The sequence below is a fragment of the Vipera ursinii genome (assembly GCF_947247035.1).
Source record: "Vipera ursinii genome assembly, chromosome: 2".
NCBI classification, from domain to species: Eukaryota; Metazoa; Chordata; class Lepidosauria; order Squamata; family Viperidae; genus Vipera; species Vipera ursinii.
Genome location: NC_139513.1, coordinates 153,488,232 through 153,506,456, shown reverse-complemented (window position 1 = coordinate 153,506,456; position 18,225 = coordinate 153,488,232). Strand labels below are relative to the sequence as shown.

The following is an 18,225-nucleotide window of genomic DNA, read 5'->3' as shown; positions in this document are numbered from 1 at the left end:
GGAGCCAGACTTGTGTCCCCTCCCGAGCTGCATATACCAGCCAGGAGGGGCACGGGTCCAATAAACATGTGGAACTCAGCCTCCCCATGATCCTGTCCACTTCTTCTGGAGTCACAGGGTTGAATTCTTCCCAAATAACATTCCCAAGACTGCTCGTCTCCCCCTGGTCAGACTCCGCCCAGTCGGAGTCCAGACCGGCCCGAATCTGAACGATTTTGTCTGCCAGATGTTGACTAAACTCCTCGGCATGACCCTGCAGGGGCTCCTCCCTCACTCCTGATTAAGGAGGGAGCGAGTCACCCTAAACAGGGCGGCCGGGCGATTATCTGCGGATGTGATGAGGGCAGTGAAGTAATTAAACTTCGCTGCCTCCATCGCTGCAAGATAAGACCTCGTAAAGGTTCTTAACTGCAATCGGTCAGACTCAGACCGGCTGGATCTCCAACAGCTTTCTAGGCTCCTTCTCCGACGCTTCATCTCCCGGAGCTCCACAGAAAACCATGGAGCCTGCTGGGATCTGCGCCGGGACAAGGGCTGCATGGGAACAATGCAGTCAAGTGCCTCCGTGGCTGCCCTTTCCCAGGCTTCCACTAAGGCATTGACCGGGCTGTGAGCGAAGATGGCAGGTACAGATCCAAGCGCCACCTGGAACCGTTCAGGGTCCATTAGGTGCCTGGGGCAGAACCACCTAGTCGGTTCCGTAACCCCACGACGGGGGGGGGTGTGGCAAAATGGAAGGCCAGCCTCAGGAGATGATGATCGGTCCATATATATATATATGTTTATTGCATGCTAAAGCTCTCTACAAGAACTACGAACCATCAAAGAGAGTTGGTGGTAGATAGAAGTCAATGGAATTCAAGGTGTGCTGGACTGAAATCTCGTGGGTGTGAAGGGATTCCAGATGATGACGTGTTTGACCCCTCCCTCAGGCTCAGCCTGGTCATCACCTGTAAGAAACCACTAGTAAGTATTATTAATTATCATAATTAATTCTCACCATCAGTCAATTTGGAACAGCTTCTATCCTATGACAATATTTTTAACACCATCAAACAATGACATCTGTCTATCCCAGGTCATTAGGAAGGACTTGATAGGTGGATAAAAATACCAGGTCCAGTCTAAATACGTGGCTGACTGTATGATATAATAATAATAATAATAATAATAATAATAATAATAATAATAATAATAATAATAATAATAATAACCATACATCTTTTTAATAAAAAGCACACCACTAATTTGTCGACTTTAAAAGACAGGCAATTTAACCAACAAATCACTTAAAATATTAGTGAGGTTTAATAAACAAAAATAATATATTTGAAAGTATAGTAAAAAACTGTGTTGCAATAATGATATAAACTGAACATAAAGGAAGAAGTAAAAAGGAAACTAAGAGTAAGGAAAAAAATAAAATAAAATCCATATAACATCAATGTAAGATTTCCTACTATTAAATCCAGACCATATAGAAACCAATTTCTCCTTCATCTCATTTTTGAAATGTAGTTTGTTTCAAAAATTGAACGAACGCATCTATTGAATCCATTCCTTAAGTTCATCTCCATCCACGTAAAATAAATCATTACTACAGCAAAGGCAAAAGAGTAACCAGATTTTCCACAAGAGTGAATGCTCCAACACTGGAAGTTTTTAAGAAGAGACTGGATAACCATTTGTCTGAAATAGGGGTTCCTGCCTGAGAGACTAAAAGACCTCAAAGGTCCCTACCAAACCTATTGTTGTTGTTGTTACTATTAAAAACATTGTCTGGACTTCTGATTTTCATAAGGACTCATGTGCACCAATATGCACCTGCTCCACAACACCTCTGTAGCCACCAAAATAATCTGTAGGGTTTGTTTTTTTCAAAATTTGTACAACCTTGGGATCCAAGCCACGCCCTTTTAACTGTGCATGTAAGTTAATGCAGATACAATAGCAACAAGATGATTGGTGTTTGGATTCGGACCACACCCCCATTGCTTTGCAGATTATGACACTCCAGTAGACCCAGCTAAATTTAAGAACACAAAACTGTAAGCCTATCTCAAGACCCCCCAAAAAGCTTCTAAAATGGTTAAATTAATTTCCCATCTGTTAGGATATTAAATTTGATAGCAGGAACAGTAAAGTGCACGATGGGCCAGTACGCGCGCTTGTAGTTGATTGGTTGGAGTGCTGATTCATGCATGAGGCAGTCTCCGCTATGATTGGTTGCTGTGGGTGGAAAGGGGTCGTTTCCCTTTTTTCCTGCCTTTTTCTTCCATGTTCTCTGTCTATGCTGTTTGATTTCTCTCATGATGTTCTCGTCTGCTGCAAATATAAATGTTAAATGTATTTATTTATATAAACCTACAAGCTTGTGTCAGCGTCTCTGACTTCATTTGGACAGTTGCTGTGCAATTCTCTGGCACAATCCGACAGAGGGGCTGGCTCTCTAACAAGAGCTGCTAGTTGTCTCGTGAAATAATAATAATAATAATAATAATAATAATAATAATAATAATAATAATAATAATAATAATAATAATAATAATAATAAGAAGAAGAAGAAGAAGAAGAAGAAGAAGAAGTTGGAAGGGACCTTGGAGGTCATCTAGTCCAACCCCCTGCTAAGGCAGGAAATTCTATACCATTTCAGACAAATGGCTGGCCAGTCTCTTCTTAAAAACTTCCAGTGTTGGAGCATTCACCACTTCTGGAGGCAGGTTGAATTGCATTGGGTGAAAGCTGGATAAATGCCAGCTTTTTTTCTTTTGGCTTTTCAGTAGCTTTCAGTAACTTTGGTTGTGGTCTTCTCAGAAGAAATGGGATGTGGAGGTCCCATCCCAATTCTAATGGATTATTATTCTGCTGAAGTTGTGGACATCACTTTCAGCATCTCACTAAAGCTGTTGGGAGAAGTTACTCGGGCTTTCTTTTTATCGAGCTCAGTTGAGCCAACTGCCACTTTGAACTCAGGCAGAATCATAGGCTGGACATGGGCCGATAAACGGAGACTCAAGACTTACCTGCACTTGTTGGGAGAACTAGCAGATATTTTTGAAAGACAGGAACAAATGGTGTCTCTCTCTGTACTCACCTCACTCCCATCTCAAGTGCAAACTCAGGATCCTGTTTTCCCCCCTTTCTTGTATTTAAAGTATTCTTTAACACCTTTTGTCACCCAAAGTGTTCCTGTTGTTTTGAACCGGCGGGCCTTATTCTGTTACAAGCTAAACCCAGCCCTTTATTGGCTATTGAGGCAATGGCTAAGTTATACAGATAGTCCTCGACTTACAACAGTTCATTTAGTGACTAATCAAAATTACAATGGCACTGAAATAAGTGACTTATGGCTGTTTTTCACCCCTAACGACTGTTGCAGCATCCCCCTGGTCACATGATCAAAATTCAGATGCTTGGCAACTGGTTCATCTTTACGATGGTTGCAGTGTCCTGGTGTCACGTGATCAGCTTTTACGACCTTCAGACCAGCAAAATCAGTGGGGAATCCGGATTGACTTAACAACCATGTTACTAACTTAACAAAAGCAATGATTCACTTAACAACGCTGGCGAGAAAAGTCATAAAATGGGGCAAAACTCACTTAAGAAATGTTCCACTTAGCAACATACATTTTGGGCTCAGTTGTGGTCGTAACTCGAGGACTACCTCTCTTGTCTTTTAGAGCAACTTACAGTATTACATGGGATGTTATAAGATTCGCACTGTAAGTAAGAAGTTGTTATCAGCAAATGTTTTTTAAATGCTACTTTTCTTCCCTGAGAAAAAAACCTACGTTTCCCTGTGCTTTTTAAAAATATATATCCATTTGTATACTATTCTATTTTTGTCGAGCAGCCCATAGGCAACCTTGGCTGACTTCCAAAAGCTAAGCAGTCCCTCATCGCTTCGTATATGGTTGAGATACCAAGACATACCAAACCTTAGCTTGACTAGGATGTTGAAAAGCATCACAGAAGAAAGCAATAGCAGAAAACCAGAAGGGTGTGTCGCTTAAAATATCAGGACCCATATTTGACTCAGAAAAGACTTTACCTCATACTTTTAGGTACAGTGTTCTGATGTACCAGTGGTACTTCTGCTCAGGTAAAGGAGATACTTCCAGGGGCAATTCCTTTGATATTAAAATGATTGGTGTAGTGTTATAATTACTGTGCTAAAATTAGTGCTCAAACTTGGTCTTGGGTAATAATGTTCAAGTGCATGGTAGTTAAGCCGAAGCAGGTTTAAATTGAAGTGGATTTTAAAACAGGATTGATGAGATGAGGAGGAGGATACTTATATATTATTTGGTCATTTGTTTTAATCATACATTTTTTTAAAATGAAAAAGGAAGAAGGAAAAAAAAAGGAAAACACCACATGGCTCCAGCTATTATTTATAGAATATATAAATATCAAGTAAATGATAACAGCCTGGTATAGCTTAGACAGCATCTTCTTGGTGAATTAATTTCATAATAACAATACACACATTTCATTATAGTTTTCGTCAGGTTGAAGTCATTATTCTGAGGATAAGTCCAATGTCCCTATGGGTCAATAGCAATCTGGATCAAAAGTTTGTGGTGCCATCTCTACCCAGTGATGTTTAACAACTGGCTTTTCCAAATTGGTCGTAAAGAGGAAGAGCTGTTCAAGGCATTTCCTTCCTCTGTTGAGCTCCTTCAGTGTCTCCAATCCTCACTGACATTACTGAATCAAAATGCCACCATGGTGTTGCTACACAATAGCCATCAGCTCTGCTCTCAACTGGCTTGCAAAATTCCTGAAAATTTAACAATTGGCTCTTTGCAAGCTGGCACAGGGACGCGGTGGCTCAGTGGGTTAGGACGCTGAATTTGTCGATCAGAAGGTCGGCAGTTTGGCGGGTCGAATCCCGAGTGCCGCGTAGCAGAGTGAGCGCCTGTTACTCGTCCCAGCTTCTGCCAACCTAGCAGTTCTAAAGCACATAAAAATGCAAGTAGAAAAATAGGGACCACTACGGTGGGAAGGTAACAGCGTTCCGTGCGCCTTTGGCGTCCAGTCATGCCGGCCACATGACCAAGGAAACATCCTCGGACAAGCGCTGGCTCTTCGGCTTTGAAACAGAGATGAGCACCAGCCCCTAGAGTCGGAAACGACTAGCACGCATGTGCGGGGGAACCTTTACCTTTACTTTTAAGCTGGCACAAGATGGCTTCAGCACACCACGGTCTGTACCATTTGCAGACTTTTTTTTGTCCCTCTCTGACCCACTCTGTCTAAACTATTTCCCTACCTTGGGTTCTTCTTTTATATTTGCTGGCTCAAATGACTCAGAGTGCTTGCCCACTCATATGCAAGGCTTGCTTCAAGAGAGAAGCAGAGGGAAAAGCAGATTTAGCTACTTCACTGCAAGCAAGGCACAACAACTGGTGCCACAAATAATCACTTTCTAAGTTATCCTTTCATTGCTTTTGCTTAACCTGACAGTTCTTTGTCATTCCCCTTTGCCTATCTCTGTGCAAGAAAGTAGGCACTTGGAGGCCTCCATTGCTTTTACCATTCCATGTCACCCAGATGTGCTCATTTCTTCTTTATCAGCAGCTGATCTTCATCTTTCACAAGCCAGCTTTCCCCACCTAGGATTCAGATTGTACTGAAGCTAGATCCTTGATGCTCCCGGTACAAAGCTGTAAGGATTGCCTCTGAAAAAGCACTGCACACACACACTCTCTTTCTCCTATCCAGCAAAGCAGTTTTCTAATAACAATTTGCTGAGGCGATGTTGATGCTCCATGAATTGCAAGTTGATAAACCACTCTTAGGGTGCCATGGGCAATTTTCCACATCGAGACATACTCAGGCTGTAATTGCGGGCGTGCTTTGGGAATTGTGAAAGCCGAGCTATTTCTTGACAGTCTGCACAGCAGCTGCCTGCCCTGGGACTCTGCAATTTGAAAAGCAGATGGGGATGCTGATACCGCTGCCATTGAGAATGAAAGGGATTGCTCTGTGTCAGGTCTACTCATCAGCTACAATAATCAAGCTAAAGACATCTTAGTCACTGAATATATTGCACGATTGCTGGTCCTCCTCCTCATCTTTGTCTTCCCTTTTTTCTTTTGGTAAGAAGGGCTGTGCTGATGGGTAGAGTCAATATTTGGTAAACTGGAGATGAAGATCTGTCAACCACACCAAGCCACGAACACAATATAATGATATCCTCTTTCCCGCCCATGCAAAATCAAATCCAACACCTCCCTGGAATATATAAAAGGGAGGCTGATTCCATCTCTGGATCCAGAGGGATTTGGCTTTCTTTGGGCTCAGCACTCTCCAGCTACTCCTTTATTTTAAACTTTGCCCCAACTGCTACTAGGCCTCTTCATTCTCTCTGTTGCTCCCTTGACTTGAACACAGCAATGTCTTTCCAGACCATCTGCCAAGGCTCCAAGGGGAGCAGAAGGGGCTACAGCTCATGCTCTGCTTTTGGTGGTGGCACCGGAGGTGGAATCAGACATAGCTATTCTTCATGCAGAGGATATGGTGGCGGTATGAGAGGCCAATATGGTAGCAGGAGCCTCCATAACTATGGTGGAGTTACAAGGATTTCCTATGGATCTGGCTATGGAGGAGGCATCTGTGGGGGATATGGTAGTGGGTATGGTGGAATAGGGGGTGGCTATGGAGGAATAGGGGGTGGCTATGGAGGAGTAGGGGGTGGTTATGGAGGAGTAGGGGGTGGTTATGGAGGAGTAGGGGGTGGTTACGGAGGAGTAGGGGGTGGTTACGGAGGAATAGGAGGTGGGTTTGGTGGTAGAGGAGTTGGTGGCCTTGGATCTGGAGGTATTGGCAGTGTCCAAGTGGATCCAAATCTTCTGCAACCGGTCCGGGTAGAAATTGACCCCCAAATACAGCAAGTAAAAAATCATGAGAAAGAGCAGATCAAAGTCCTCAACAACCAGTTTGCTTCCTTCATCGACAAGGTAGGTTAACAGAACAGAGAGTGTTACATTTTTGATTGATATCATGGAATGCATGTCAACTGATAAAACTTGATGCAATTTGTGCTTAACAATCTAGTAAGGTCTAAAGTTCCTGATGTGGATTCATTTACTAATCCTCTTTATTTGGAAATTAGATAGAATATTCTAAGAAACTTTGATATCTTGAGACCTAAAAAGACTCCTAGTAACTATTTAAAATGCTTCTGTTTGTTGGCTTCTTGGGGGTGGATGTTTAGTGATGAATAGAAGCAACTGGCTGGTAAAATCTAGAAAAACAGAAAAAAACAGTTAGGGTGTTCATTAGCAGGTAGATTTTCAAAGTGATTTCAGGGTAACAGAAATGGCTGCCACTTCTAAAAACTAGCATGTGTGGAATTTATAAGACAAACTGTAACTGATTGCCTTATACTGTATATGCTGAACATTTTCATACATCTTTTTTAAACTATATTTTGTAATGGCTAAATCAATTGTTGGCCTCCAAACCCTCCTACCTAAATGGTAACCGGAGATGCCAAGGATTAAAAATGGCTCAGTGCAAATGCCAAACCTAAAAACTATCACAAGCTTTTCAAACAATGATGCCTTGTTACTCAAAAATGTTTGTGTCCATTAACTGTATTAAAAAAAGGGGCAGCATTTGCATTTCTTGGATGAGCCTGCCTGTAATATTGTTGCTCATCACAACTAACCACATTGGCTCTTGTAAAGTGCCTGGGTCAGAATACAGTTTGAAGGAAATAGAACAAGCCCTCCGTTGATTTCCACTGGCAGCTGAAGGAAGTCCAACGAGATTCATGAAATTCTCAAAATGCTTGTGTCCTTTAGATCTTCATCTCATTCCCAGATAATCAGAGTTTCGATTTTGCAAAGAAAAGAGTGAACTAGAGAAGGGAATGTGATGAGTTTGCTCCTGTCTCTTCATTTAGCTGGAAGGGCCCAACTTTGCTTTTAATCATTTCTGCAGTTATCCCCAGTGCTTTTTTTGTAAAAGAAAAAGGTGCTGGAACTCACACATGTCATACAACCCGCCTTGCCTACCCTACAAGGTTCCATCCAAAAAAGGTGCCGGAACTCCCTTCAGAGCATTCTATGACAAAAAAAGCCCTGGTTATCCCAATGTGTTGTGATGGCAACTTCCTCAAGTAATTTCTTTTAATAGGTTCGCTTTCTGGAGCAACAGAACAAGGTATTGCAAACCAAATGGCAGATCCTCCAACGACAGTCACAAGGCCTTGGCCCAACTATGAATCTGGATGCCCAGTTCCAGCAGTTCCTGAATAGCTTGAGGAGTCAGATTGAAAATATCCGCAGCCAGAAAGGGCAGCTGTCAACAGAGCTCCAGAGTATGCAACATTATGTGGAAGACTACAAGAACAAGTGAGAACCTTAGAAACAAGTGTCTCTTTCCGTTCTTGGCACTTGCAGACTGGCCATAGTCTGTCCCCCACATAAGCAGCAGATCACAATAATGCCACTGATCACAGTTCTTGAGAAACCTTTCCACAAAGAATGCTCTTTGGACATGTTGCTCCAAGCCCTGGAGGATATAAATATTGCAGTTTAACATTATAGATATACGTTTAGGGGATAACATTACAATCAGTGTAGGAAGTTCCATGAACAAGGTGGGAGAATTAATTTCCTAATGCTTCTTTGAGGAATTTCTTCACATTCTATTCACTGTGTTTATTATGATAGCTTTTTATTTATCTTGGCTTCTTGTATTTAGTATTTAGCTTGGCTTCTGTAGTCTATGTGTGATTGCAGTCAAGAAATCAATACACCAATAAACTCACCTTGCTTTTTCTTCTAGGTATGAAGAGGAGATCAACAGGCGCACAACAGCTGAGAATGATTTTGTTGTGCTGAAAAAGGTGAGAGATGAACATCTGGCAGTTTGCTAGAAACGTGGAAGGCATGATCTAGGGACAGAATGGAATCGTTCTTTGAGATTTCTCCAACTTTTAAGAACTAAGTCACCATGGTCAACAATTTGCATGCCCTCCCAATGTAGGCCTATCTTTTTGTTGTTCCTGATGCTGTTGTCAAAAATGCTACATGATGCAGTTATAGGATTACATTCCATATTTGAATCTCTTTGCATATGGAAAAGCGCCACATTATCAAATTATGAAAACAAATTAACGCATTTGTTTTCCATATTCAAGAAGCCTGACATATTAAAACATATTTTGAAATGACACAGAACCATGAATAGAAAAGAGCAAAGCTCTAGATTTTTGTTTGTCAAGAATAAGATTTTTGTCAAGTTTGTACAAATATGTGAATGCCTAATACTTCGATGCATGTTGCTCTTGTTTAGAGAAGTATGCATATTCACTAGCAAGATTACCCTGAAATATGTAGGTTTTGCAATTTATTTCCTCTTATATACTGTATAGTATATATTTAGTAACCTATCCCCCCTCTCTTTTTATTGCGTCTGTTATTAGTAAGCTGCATTGCCAAATTCAGAGAACTAGAAATGTTGAATAACTAATTTTGGTCCTCAGAGTTGGCTAAAAGTAAAAATTTGACATCGAAATTAAAGCCTATTATCCTCTCTCCTTAACCATTAAAAAAAGGATGTGGAACATATTTATAAATTCAGTAGCTCATGATATGTCCCGAACAGCACACATGTTCTCCCTGTAAGTCATAATGGATCCTTTTAGAGTACATTTTATATTAGTAAAAAAGATGCAAAATTATGTTTGTCTGCTTCACATAAGCTTTGCATGAAACCTATTGCTTCGCTTATATAAAAAGCTTTATATCAAAAAATGCTTCATTTATAAAAAAAATCATGTGTTGAAGCTGATTAGATCTGAAAATGTTTGCTGTCTGTAATTAGTCAATGAAGAACATAAACAGCAATTTGGTCCGGCTTATATGTATTCTCTAGTGTATTGTTTCATCACATATTGCTGATGTGGTCTTTCAAAAATTGAGAGTGGAAGATTTAAAATTAAACAACCTAATAGGAACACAAGGGACGTGGTGGCTCAGTGAGTTAGGACACAGAGCTTTTCGATCAGAAGGTCGGCAGTTTGGCGGGTCGAATCCCAAGTGCCACGTAACAGAGTGAGCGCCTGTTACTCGTCCCAGCTTCTGCCAACTTAGCAGTTCGAAAGCACGTAAAAATGCAAGTAGAAAAATAGGGACCAGTACGGTGGGAAGGTAACAGCGTTCCGTGTGCCTTTGGCGTCTAGTCATGCCAGCCACATGACCACAGAGACGTCCTCGGACAAACGCTGGCTCTTTGGCTTTGAAACGGAGATGAGCACTGGCCCCTAGAGTCGGAAACGACTAGCATGCATGTGCGGGGGAACCTTTACCTTTACCTTTTAATAGGAACACACAGGGTTCTTTGGGTAGATTTGCTAAAAAGAGTTCAGGTATGGTCCAACTGCTGATGAGACTGGTTGAAGATTGACACTGACATTCTTCTGGATCCTTGTAGGATGTGGACGTTGCCTATTTGTCCAAGAGTAACTTGGAAACAAGAGCTCGTACTTTGGCTGAGCAGATTAACTTCCTGAGAAGAATCTTTGACTTGGTAAGGAATGGTTTGGTTTTATTGGTTAATTAGAAGAAAGAGGGTATCTTCAGGTCCCACTGACCCAAATTCAGATTTGTCTTTATGTCAATCATCAATCTTTCTTTGAAAAAAGAATCTTATTTTATAAAGGACACACCGTTCAGTGATTTCGATTACAAGTGCAACAAATGTCCACATTACAACAGCAAATGTTCTTAGAATGGTGAGATAGCTGACTTTCTCTTCCTTTTTCACCCATCTAAAAACAAAGGCCTTCAAAGGCATCCGGAGACCCTACACACAGGAGCCTACGCAAGCAGGGAAACCATTCCTTCTTCCAGCTCCTGAGTTCAAATAGCCTTCATCTTAACTCTCATTCTGAGTCTGTAGGCTCTAAATACAATCATGAATTCAAAAATGCATATTATGGGGAGTAAAAAAAAATCATGAATGGTGAAGGGGCAGGGAGGTAGGGAATGAGGTAGATTGCCAACCTAACTCATGCTTTTGGATTCTTCACAGGAAATCTCTCAGTACCAGACTGGAGGCCAAGATACCTCAGTAGTAGTGACCATGGATAATAATACCCATTTGAATTTGGAAGGTATTATCGATGAAGTAAGAAGCCAGTATGAAGAGATTGCTCGCAGTAGCCGAGCTGAGGCTGAGTCTTGGTATCACACCCAAGTAAGTAATCACACTGAGACAAGGAAATAAAGTTCCCTAATTTATCTTATGCTTTTCCAGGAAACAATAACTCCTGAGGATTCAAACTACAGAATCCCAGAACCTTGTAGTAGGGACTTTGTGCTTCTACTCATTTGCTGAGACAACTATTTAAACTATTCTTTTTTAAAAAGTTTTAAAGAAAAGACTGGACAGCCATTTGTACGAAATGGTATAGGGTTTCCTGCCTGAGCAGGGGGTTGGACTAGATGACCTCCAAGGTCCCTTCCAACTTCTTTTCTTCTTCTTCTTCTTCTTCTTCTTCTTCTTCTTCTTCTTCTTCTTCTTCTTCTTCTTCTTCTTCTTCTTCTTCTTCTTCTTCATCTTCTTCTTCTTCTTCTTCTTACTACTACTACTACTATTACTATTATTATTATTATTATTATTATTATTATTATTATTATTATTATTATTATTATTATTATTATTATCTTTCTCCATGTGGTCTCTGCAAATTGGACTTTAGTTCTTCTACAGACTTCTAAAACTGAATTTGTAGTTCCCTCACCAAAGTACAATATCAATATTCTCTGAAGAAAGCCTTGGCAGCAAATGCCACAATTGATATTCTCAGGACAGATCAGCTTTCCCCCATCTGGCGCTTTCCAAAGTTGTAGAATACGAAACCTGTAGGTTCTCGTAGGTTCTCAGCTGTACTAGCTAGGGATTCTGGGAAATGCAGTCTTGCCTCATCTTGAAAGAGGCTAGACTGAGGGAAGTGGGAGGTGATGAGGCCCCAAAATCTGACTAGTGAGCAAGCAGTCAGTCCTAAAGATGCCCAATCTCAGTTCTGACACACAGTCTAGAAATGAATAGTGAGTTGTGAGGACCCTTTCTTCAGAATCTAATTTCTCTGCTATTTCAGTCAATCTTTTTAGGTTTTTAAGCCTCTTCATTTTCTGAGCAATGTGACAAAAAGCAGTTATCTGAGGCAAAATAGTCCTTAATTATCCATGACAGATGTTGATACATTATTTGTATAGACTCTTCAACCATGCGCAGACGCAGCTAATTGCAATATGACTTAAAATGATTTAGCAGATTTTGCATCTTGGCCCTAAGATTTTAAGTATGGAGTCAATATGCACAAAGCTTTGGAAAACCCTTTCTGGGAACCATGATAATTAATCTGATGTCACATCGATATAAAGTGTGAAAGCCATGGCTCTTTGGATGTGGCTAAGCTACAACTTCAAGCATCCTTTGCCATTAACTGTGCTGGCTGGGCCTGCTGGAAATTGTAATTTAGGAATGTTGGTTGGGCCATCCTTTGCCATCCTTGAGCTATTCTGCTTCCATTGTCATCCACTGAGCGGATTTAGCAGAATGGAAAATTACACTTTTTCTGCCCTACAGTATGAAGCTCTGCAGAACACAGCAGGACGGCATGGGGACAATCTGCGCAACACCAGGCAGGAGATTCAAGAGTTGACTAGGAATATCCAGAGACTGCATTCAGAAATTGAGCATGTCAAGAAGCAGGTATGGAATATGGAGGGAAGGATTATAATTTGATCTCCTTGGGAGATCTAGGTCACTACATGAGTGTTGAATTTACCTCTACAAAGGGAAAGAACCTCTTAGTCAGAGCTTGTGCAAAATCTTATTCTAGGACACGAGGTGCCTATTTCTTAAATCATTTATTTTAAATGCCTGGTTTTTTTTAATCATTTGATTTAAGATCTTGAAGCATTTCTCTTTCTCAGACAGATAACATTCTGACTCAGTAATGTAACATGTTTCACTGAAACCTGCCAAACTCCTTTAAAGTTATTTTCCCCATCTCTCAACATTTTAAGATTTGAACAACAGCTCCACATATCTTGTTGCATCATCGTAGCTGAAGCTCTCTTGTACACAAGATGAATTGCATTACCTTTGTGTAAGTCCAGGTGTGACATTGTTGGCTAGGGTAGCAAAAGGGAATGGGTGTTGCAATGTGAGTTACATTGGTTTGGGGATAGAATCTTTTCTGCACTGAATCAATTGGTTGAAAAGGAAAGGCTGTGTACCAAGAAAGGGCTGTAGTTCATGGAAGAAGACGGGTTTGGCAGGAATAATGTCTTAGGAATCTTCAGTAGGGCTGAAGAATCTGTTTAAAAATCTGAAAGACCTGTTATTTGTCATTGTCAGCAATGGAACTGGATGAGCCAATGGTTCAACTGTGTTCCTCGTTCTTAGCCTCTTAACAATTTTAAACTGCTCTCCAGTGGTTCATGGGGAGAACATGAGGCAAGTGGGAAGCTCAAGTGTTGATGCATGTAGCTGAAAAGAATCTGTTTTGATACATATATTTATGCACCATGCAGATAAAGAATTTCTTCACAGAGATCCTTTTTGGTTATGAGGCTTGTCCCCCAGCCTCAATCAGGGTCCATAGTCATTGTTTGGCACTGGGGAGGGAGCAATAAGTCAAGCCTTTTCTCAAATGTGCTTTTTTTTTCCTCAAAAGGAACCTGGACTTTCTTTGTTTTTTCTTGAAGACGATTTTGGATGAGAAATGAAATGTCTTCAAGGAAAAACAAAGAAAGTCTAGGTTCCTTTTGAGAGAAAAAAAAAGCAGCTTTGGGACAACCATGACCTGGACAACTGAGAATCTTCGTGGACAAGTTAAGCCTTGCTACAAAAGGCTCAAAAGAGCTTCTAGGATATGTCTTTTCCATGCTGATGCCTTGTAGATTGCTGAAGGGCATTAGGAGATTGTTAAACAAAGTAAGTAGAGTTCATATTTCAGATGTGCCCAGAGAAAAGCCCATTCACAAAAAAATTCTACATCAGGTCTAGCATACTATGGCTGGAAAAGGCCTTCTGAAGAGATGCTTGATCTGCCTTGATATAAGGAAGTGTCTTAAAACTCTCCCATCAACTCAGAGGTAGTACAAGCAAATCAGCATCATACTTGGAGAAATAAGGGAAAGAAAGCATCCTAGTTCACAATCTCAAAATTGAACAGCAAAAGGGATCATAGTAAGGGTTCCATGTTTTAAAGGAATGGTAATTAAAAAAGTAGGGACACGGTGGCTCAGTGGGTTAGGACACTGAGCTTGTCGATCAGAAGGTCAGCAGTTTGGCGGGTCAAATCCCGAGTGCCGCGTAACAGAGTGAGCGTCTGTTACTCATCCCAGCTTCTGCCAACCTAGCAGTTCGAAAGCACGTAAAAATGCAAGTAGAAAAATAGGGCCCACTACGGTGGGAAGGTAACAGCGTTCCGTGTGCCTTTGGCATCTAGTCATGCCGGCCACACGACCACGGAGACGTCCTTGGACAAGCGCTGGCTCTTCGGCTTTGAAATGGAGATGAGCACCGGCCCCTAGAGTTGGAAACGACTAGCACGCATGTGCGGGGAAACCTTTATCTTTTAATTTAAAAAGTGCAGTGTAAAATGATTTAGCTCTCTATCTCCATTATATGTTGATGGTGCTTCAAAAAGGAATGACAGCAAAAAAAATGCATCAGAGGATTTTACATTTATTTCAGGGCTTGGCTGGACAGAAATTTGGAAACCATTAGAGTTGGCAGCTTATGTATTCAAATAAATAAAAAGTAATGATACATTTTTAAAAATTGGATTGAGCATCTGGGCTAAGGCCTGGAACAAGAGAATAAAAAAGTCTGTAATATTCAGACAGAGTGCTGGACCCTTTACCATTGCTGAGCATCCACAATGAACCACCAAATTCCTAGGACTAACAAGGAAGTCATTTGATTTGATCACTAACAGTGTTTCCATACTTGGCATTCTGCCACCAAGGCAGACTGCTTTTAACATATAGTCATTTCTCAGATCCAAAGTCCACTTTTTTAAAAAAAGCAAAAGCTATATTGTATAGAAAATATGTTTCTGAAATAAGTTGACTGAAGAAAAATAGTATACACTGGGGAACTTATATTTTAAAAGCCTACACTGAGGAAATGTAAGTTAACAAAGAATGACAGCATGGAAATTAATAGTAGAGATTGATATTATCTTAAGATCATTTATGTTAAAATGTAATTAGAGGTAATTATATTGAAATACTCTTGCATTTGGACAGCTGAATGAAAGGGTAAGTTTTAATGGATCTTTTTTTAAAGTGAAATAAAACAACGCAATGAACTCAGAACGCTTACATAGATTAATTATTTTTCTGATCTGGACATCTCTAGCTGCTACCACGCAAGTGATAGTGCAGAAGTATCCCGTTATTTATGATGGGTTTTAAGTTATGCATTTATTTAGTGCAAAGAGAAAAACTCATAACTATTGATCGAAGCCACTGGAAAATTTCCCCCAAAATAGAATCTCAGCATGATAAAATACTTCATCAATAAAGATTTAAAAAGGTGATCACGGTGGCAACTAGAGCTGTTTGTTTTCTCCTTTGCCTTGCAGGTTGCTAAATTTCAGTCTGACATTGCTGAGGCTGAGCAACGTGGTGAACTGGCACTCCGAGATGCTAAGCAAAAACTGCATGACTTGGAATGTGCCTTGGCGAAAGACAAGGAAGAACTGGCTCGCCTCCTGAAAGAGTACCAAGATCTGCTGAATGTCAAGCTTGGTCTGGACATCGAAATTGCCATGTACAGGAAACTGCTGGAAGGAGAGGAGAGCAGGTGTGTCTGGTGGTTTTTAGGGGGACTGGTTCTAAGTGGGTCAGGTGTCCACAAACTATATCTGATGTAAAACCAAACCATAGCTATGCATGATGCCTTTTTAAACATCTGACTAGTCAGCGATTGTCTTGTAAATATTTTTTTTACTAATTTTATTGATTTTCTAATATTTCATTCACATATTTGAAAAGCAATGTGATGGCTGAGTAGTAGTAATTCAATTAAATACAGATATCATTAGTACAGATTTCAGATTGCTACAGTGGGTTAGGATGCTGTCGATCATAAGGTCGGCAGTTTGGTGGGTCGAATCCCGAGTGCCGCGTAACAGAGTGAGCGCTTGTTACTCATCCCAGCTTCTGCCAACCTAGCAGTTTGAAAGCACATAAAAATGCAAGTAGAAAAATAGGGACCACTACAGTGGGAAGGTAACAGCATTCTGTGCGCCTTTGGCATCTAGTCATGCCGGCCACATGACCACGGAGACGTCCTTGGACAAGCGCTGGCTCTTCGGCTTTGAAACGGAGATGAGCACCGGCCCCTAGAGTTGGAAACGACTAGCACGCATGTGCAGGGGAACCTTTACCTTACCTTACCTTTTACCATAAACATTTTCTCTCTTTTTCCCTTAATATATACTGTCTATTTGTAGATTTAAAGACAAGTTTTATCCTATCAATCACATAGAAAATAACTTTCTTACATATATCCATAGTTTTTAGTTTACACATATTCTAGTTATTTTAACATACAATCTTTTAGACAATCAATGACTTTAATAGATTTTTCATTTTCAATTTCCACTAACATTTGGATTTAATGTTTGATATTTATCATTCCCAAGATTTTTAATATACTCCTAATTCATCTATCACCATTCCTCACAAAATCTAATACTCAAAATACACATCCCATCTACTTAACTTCTCACCCTCTGTGTCAACAAATTAAGGATACAATATGATATCCTTCCCTTTTGCTAGTTTTCAGTTTTTGTTTTTTTTAGTAATCAAAATTTATTTTTATTTCAGTATTTAATACTGTCTTGTAAACATTTTAAGGCCCTAATTCAAGGAAAGAGCTTTGGTTTGGAAGTTCTGTAATTCTGACTTGTCTTTGGAAATGTGAATGTGCTTGGCTTGTGCTTCATGCCACGTAGGTGCTCCAGGTCTTACTATCCACCTTACCTGGATTCCAAAGGTGTTCCCTCTGTGGGTTGGTTTGCATGTGGGACATGGAGATTCATGAATGGAGGGATCCACATTGTACATAAGAAACAGGACTAGATGATTTATGCTTATGAGTTTCAAACTGCAGCTCATAATATATGTCACCAGGGTGGGGAAGTGGGGGGTTATTATTTTATTATTTTTATTATTTTATTACATTTCTTTTATATTGTGTTTTTATGTCCTGTAAGCCTCCTTGAGTCACCATGTGTGAGTAGGTGGCAATATAAATTTCCTAATTATGCTGTCATATGGAAATATCACTCAACCTATTGGGCAACTGACTATTTCATTAAGGAGAATTTTGTTCAAAAATCACCTGCGGTTTTTTTTTTGTGTGTGCTTTAAACAGGCTCAGTGGCTCAGGATCCCAAGTCCACGTCTGTAAGTAACTTATACTTTCCCCTGAATATATTTATAGCTTTTAAAGTGGTGAAGATGTGCGTACTAAATCTGTGTTTTCTTTACAGCTGTGCAGGGTGGCAGCTATGGTGGCGGCATTGGAGGTGGCCTCGGTGGCGGCCTCGGCGGTGGCTTTGGCGGCAACATCGGCGGTGGCTTTGGTGGCGGCATCGGCGGTGGCATTGGAAGTGGTGTCGGTGGCATTGGCGGAGGCAGCTGTGGCTACGGAAGTGGTGGCATTATAAGTGGTGGAGGGGCTGGCGGCTCTGTCTGTGGAGGAGGAGGTGGATTCTCTCACGGATCAGGAAGTGGTTCCAGCACGGTCATCCGAAGAACCACCACATCCAGCTCATGCACCAAATCAAGTGGAAGATATTAGGTATCTCTCCCGGTCCCCCCAAAGGAAAGGAACATCTTTTAGCTGCTTGTAACACCACTCTTTCGTCCCCATTCTGGCAACCCAGAAAAGAACAAACTGTGTCTTCTAAAGCCCAAGATCTGGTCTATTTCCCTCCCAGAAGAAACCTGCAGCCAGTCCCCACTGAGGAAATCATCGTCCATCTCGCTTCTGTTGCCTTAGGTGACCAGTCATGAAAGGGTAACTAAATTCCATTTTAGGACATCCAAGAGAGAAATGCTTGAAAGAAAGGGGGAGATGAATCAACTACATATCTGGGCTCTGCTTCCTTCAATATGCTGTATATATTTGGCTTACTTAGTGGCTGCCAAATAGTGATGTGCA

The 18,225-nt window shown here is 40.8% G+C and overlaps 1 protein-coding gene across 1 annotated transcript in view; it reads left to right on the top strand.

Moving 5' to 3' along the window:
* The window catches only part of LOC310634902 (uncharacterized protein), a gene marked incomplete at its 3' end in the record, with an annotated part of 34,380 nt that extends 16,518 nt beyond the window's left edge, over positions 1 to 17,862 (top strand). Inside the window, exons 10-18 of the mRNA XM_083353439.1 lie at positions 6,403 to 6,968; positions 8,152 to 8,369; positions 8,806 to 8,866; positions 10,456 to 10,551; positions 11,056 to 11,220; positions 12,616 to 12,741; positions 15,632 to 15,852; positions 17,434 to 17,465; positions 17,552 to 17,862. Coding sequence (XP_083209565.1) covers positions 6,403 to 6,968; positions 8,152 to 8,369; positions 8,806 to 8,866; positions 10,456 to 10,551; positions 11,056 to 11,220; positions 12,616 to 12,741; positions 15,632 to 15,852; positions 17,434 to 17,465; positions 17,552 to 17,862 — 1,796 coding nt within the window. The remainder of the gene's footprint in view (positions 1 to 6,402; positions 6,969 to 8,151; positions 8,370 to 8,805; positions 8,867 to 10,455; positions 10,552 to 11,055; positions 11,221 to 12,615; positions 12,742 to 15,631; positions 15,853 to 17,433; positions 17,466 to 17,551) is intronic.
* Between the last annotated feature and the right edge of the window lie 363 nt (positions 17,863 to 18,225).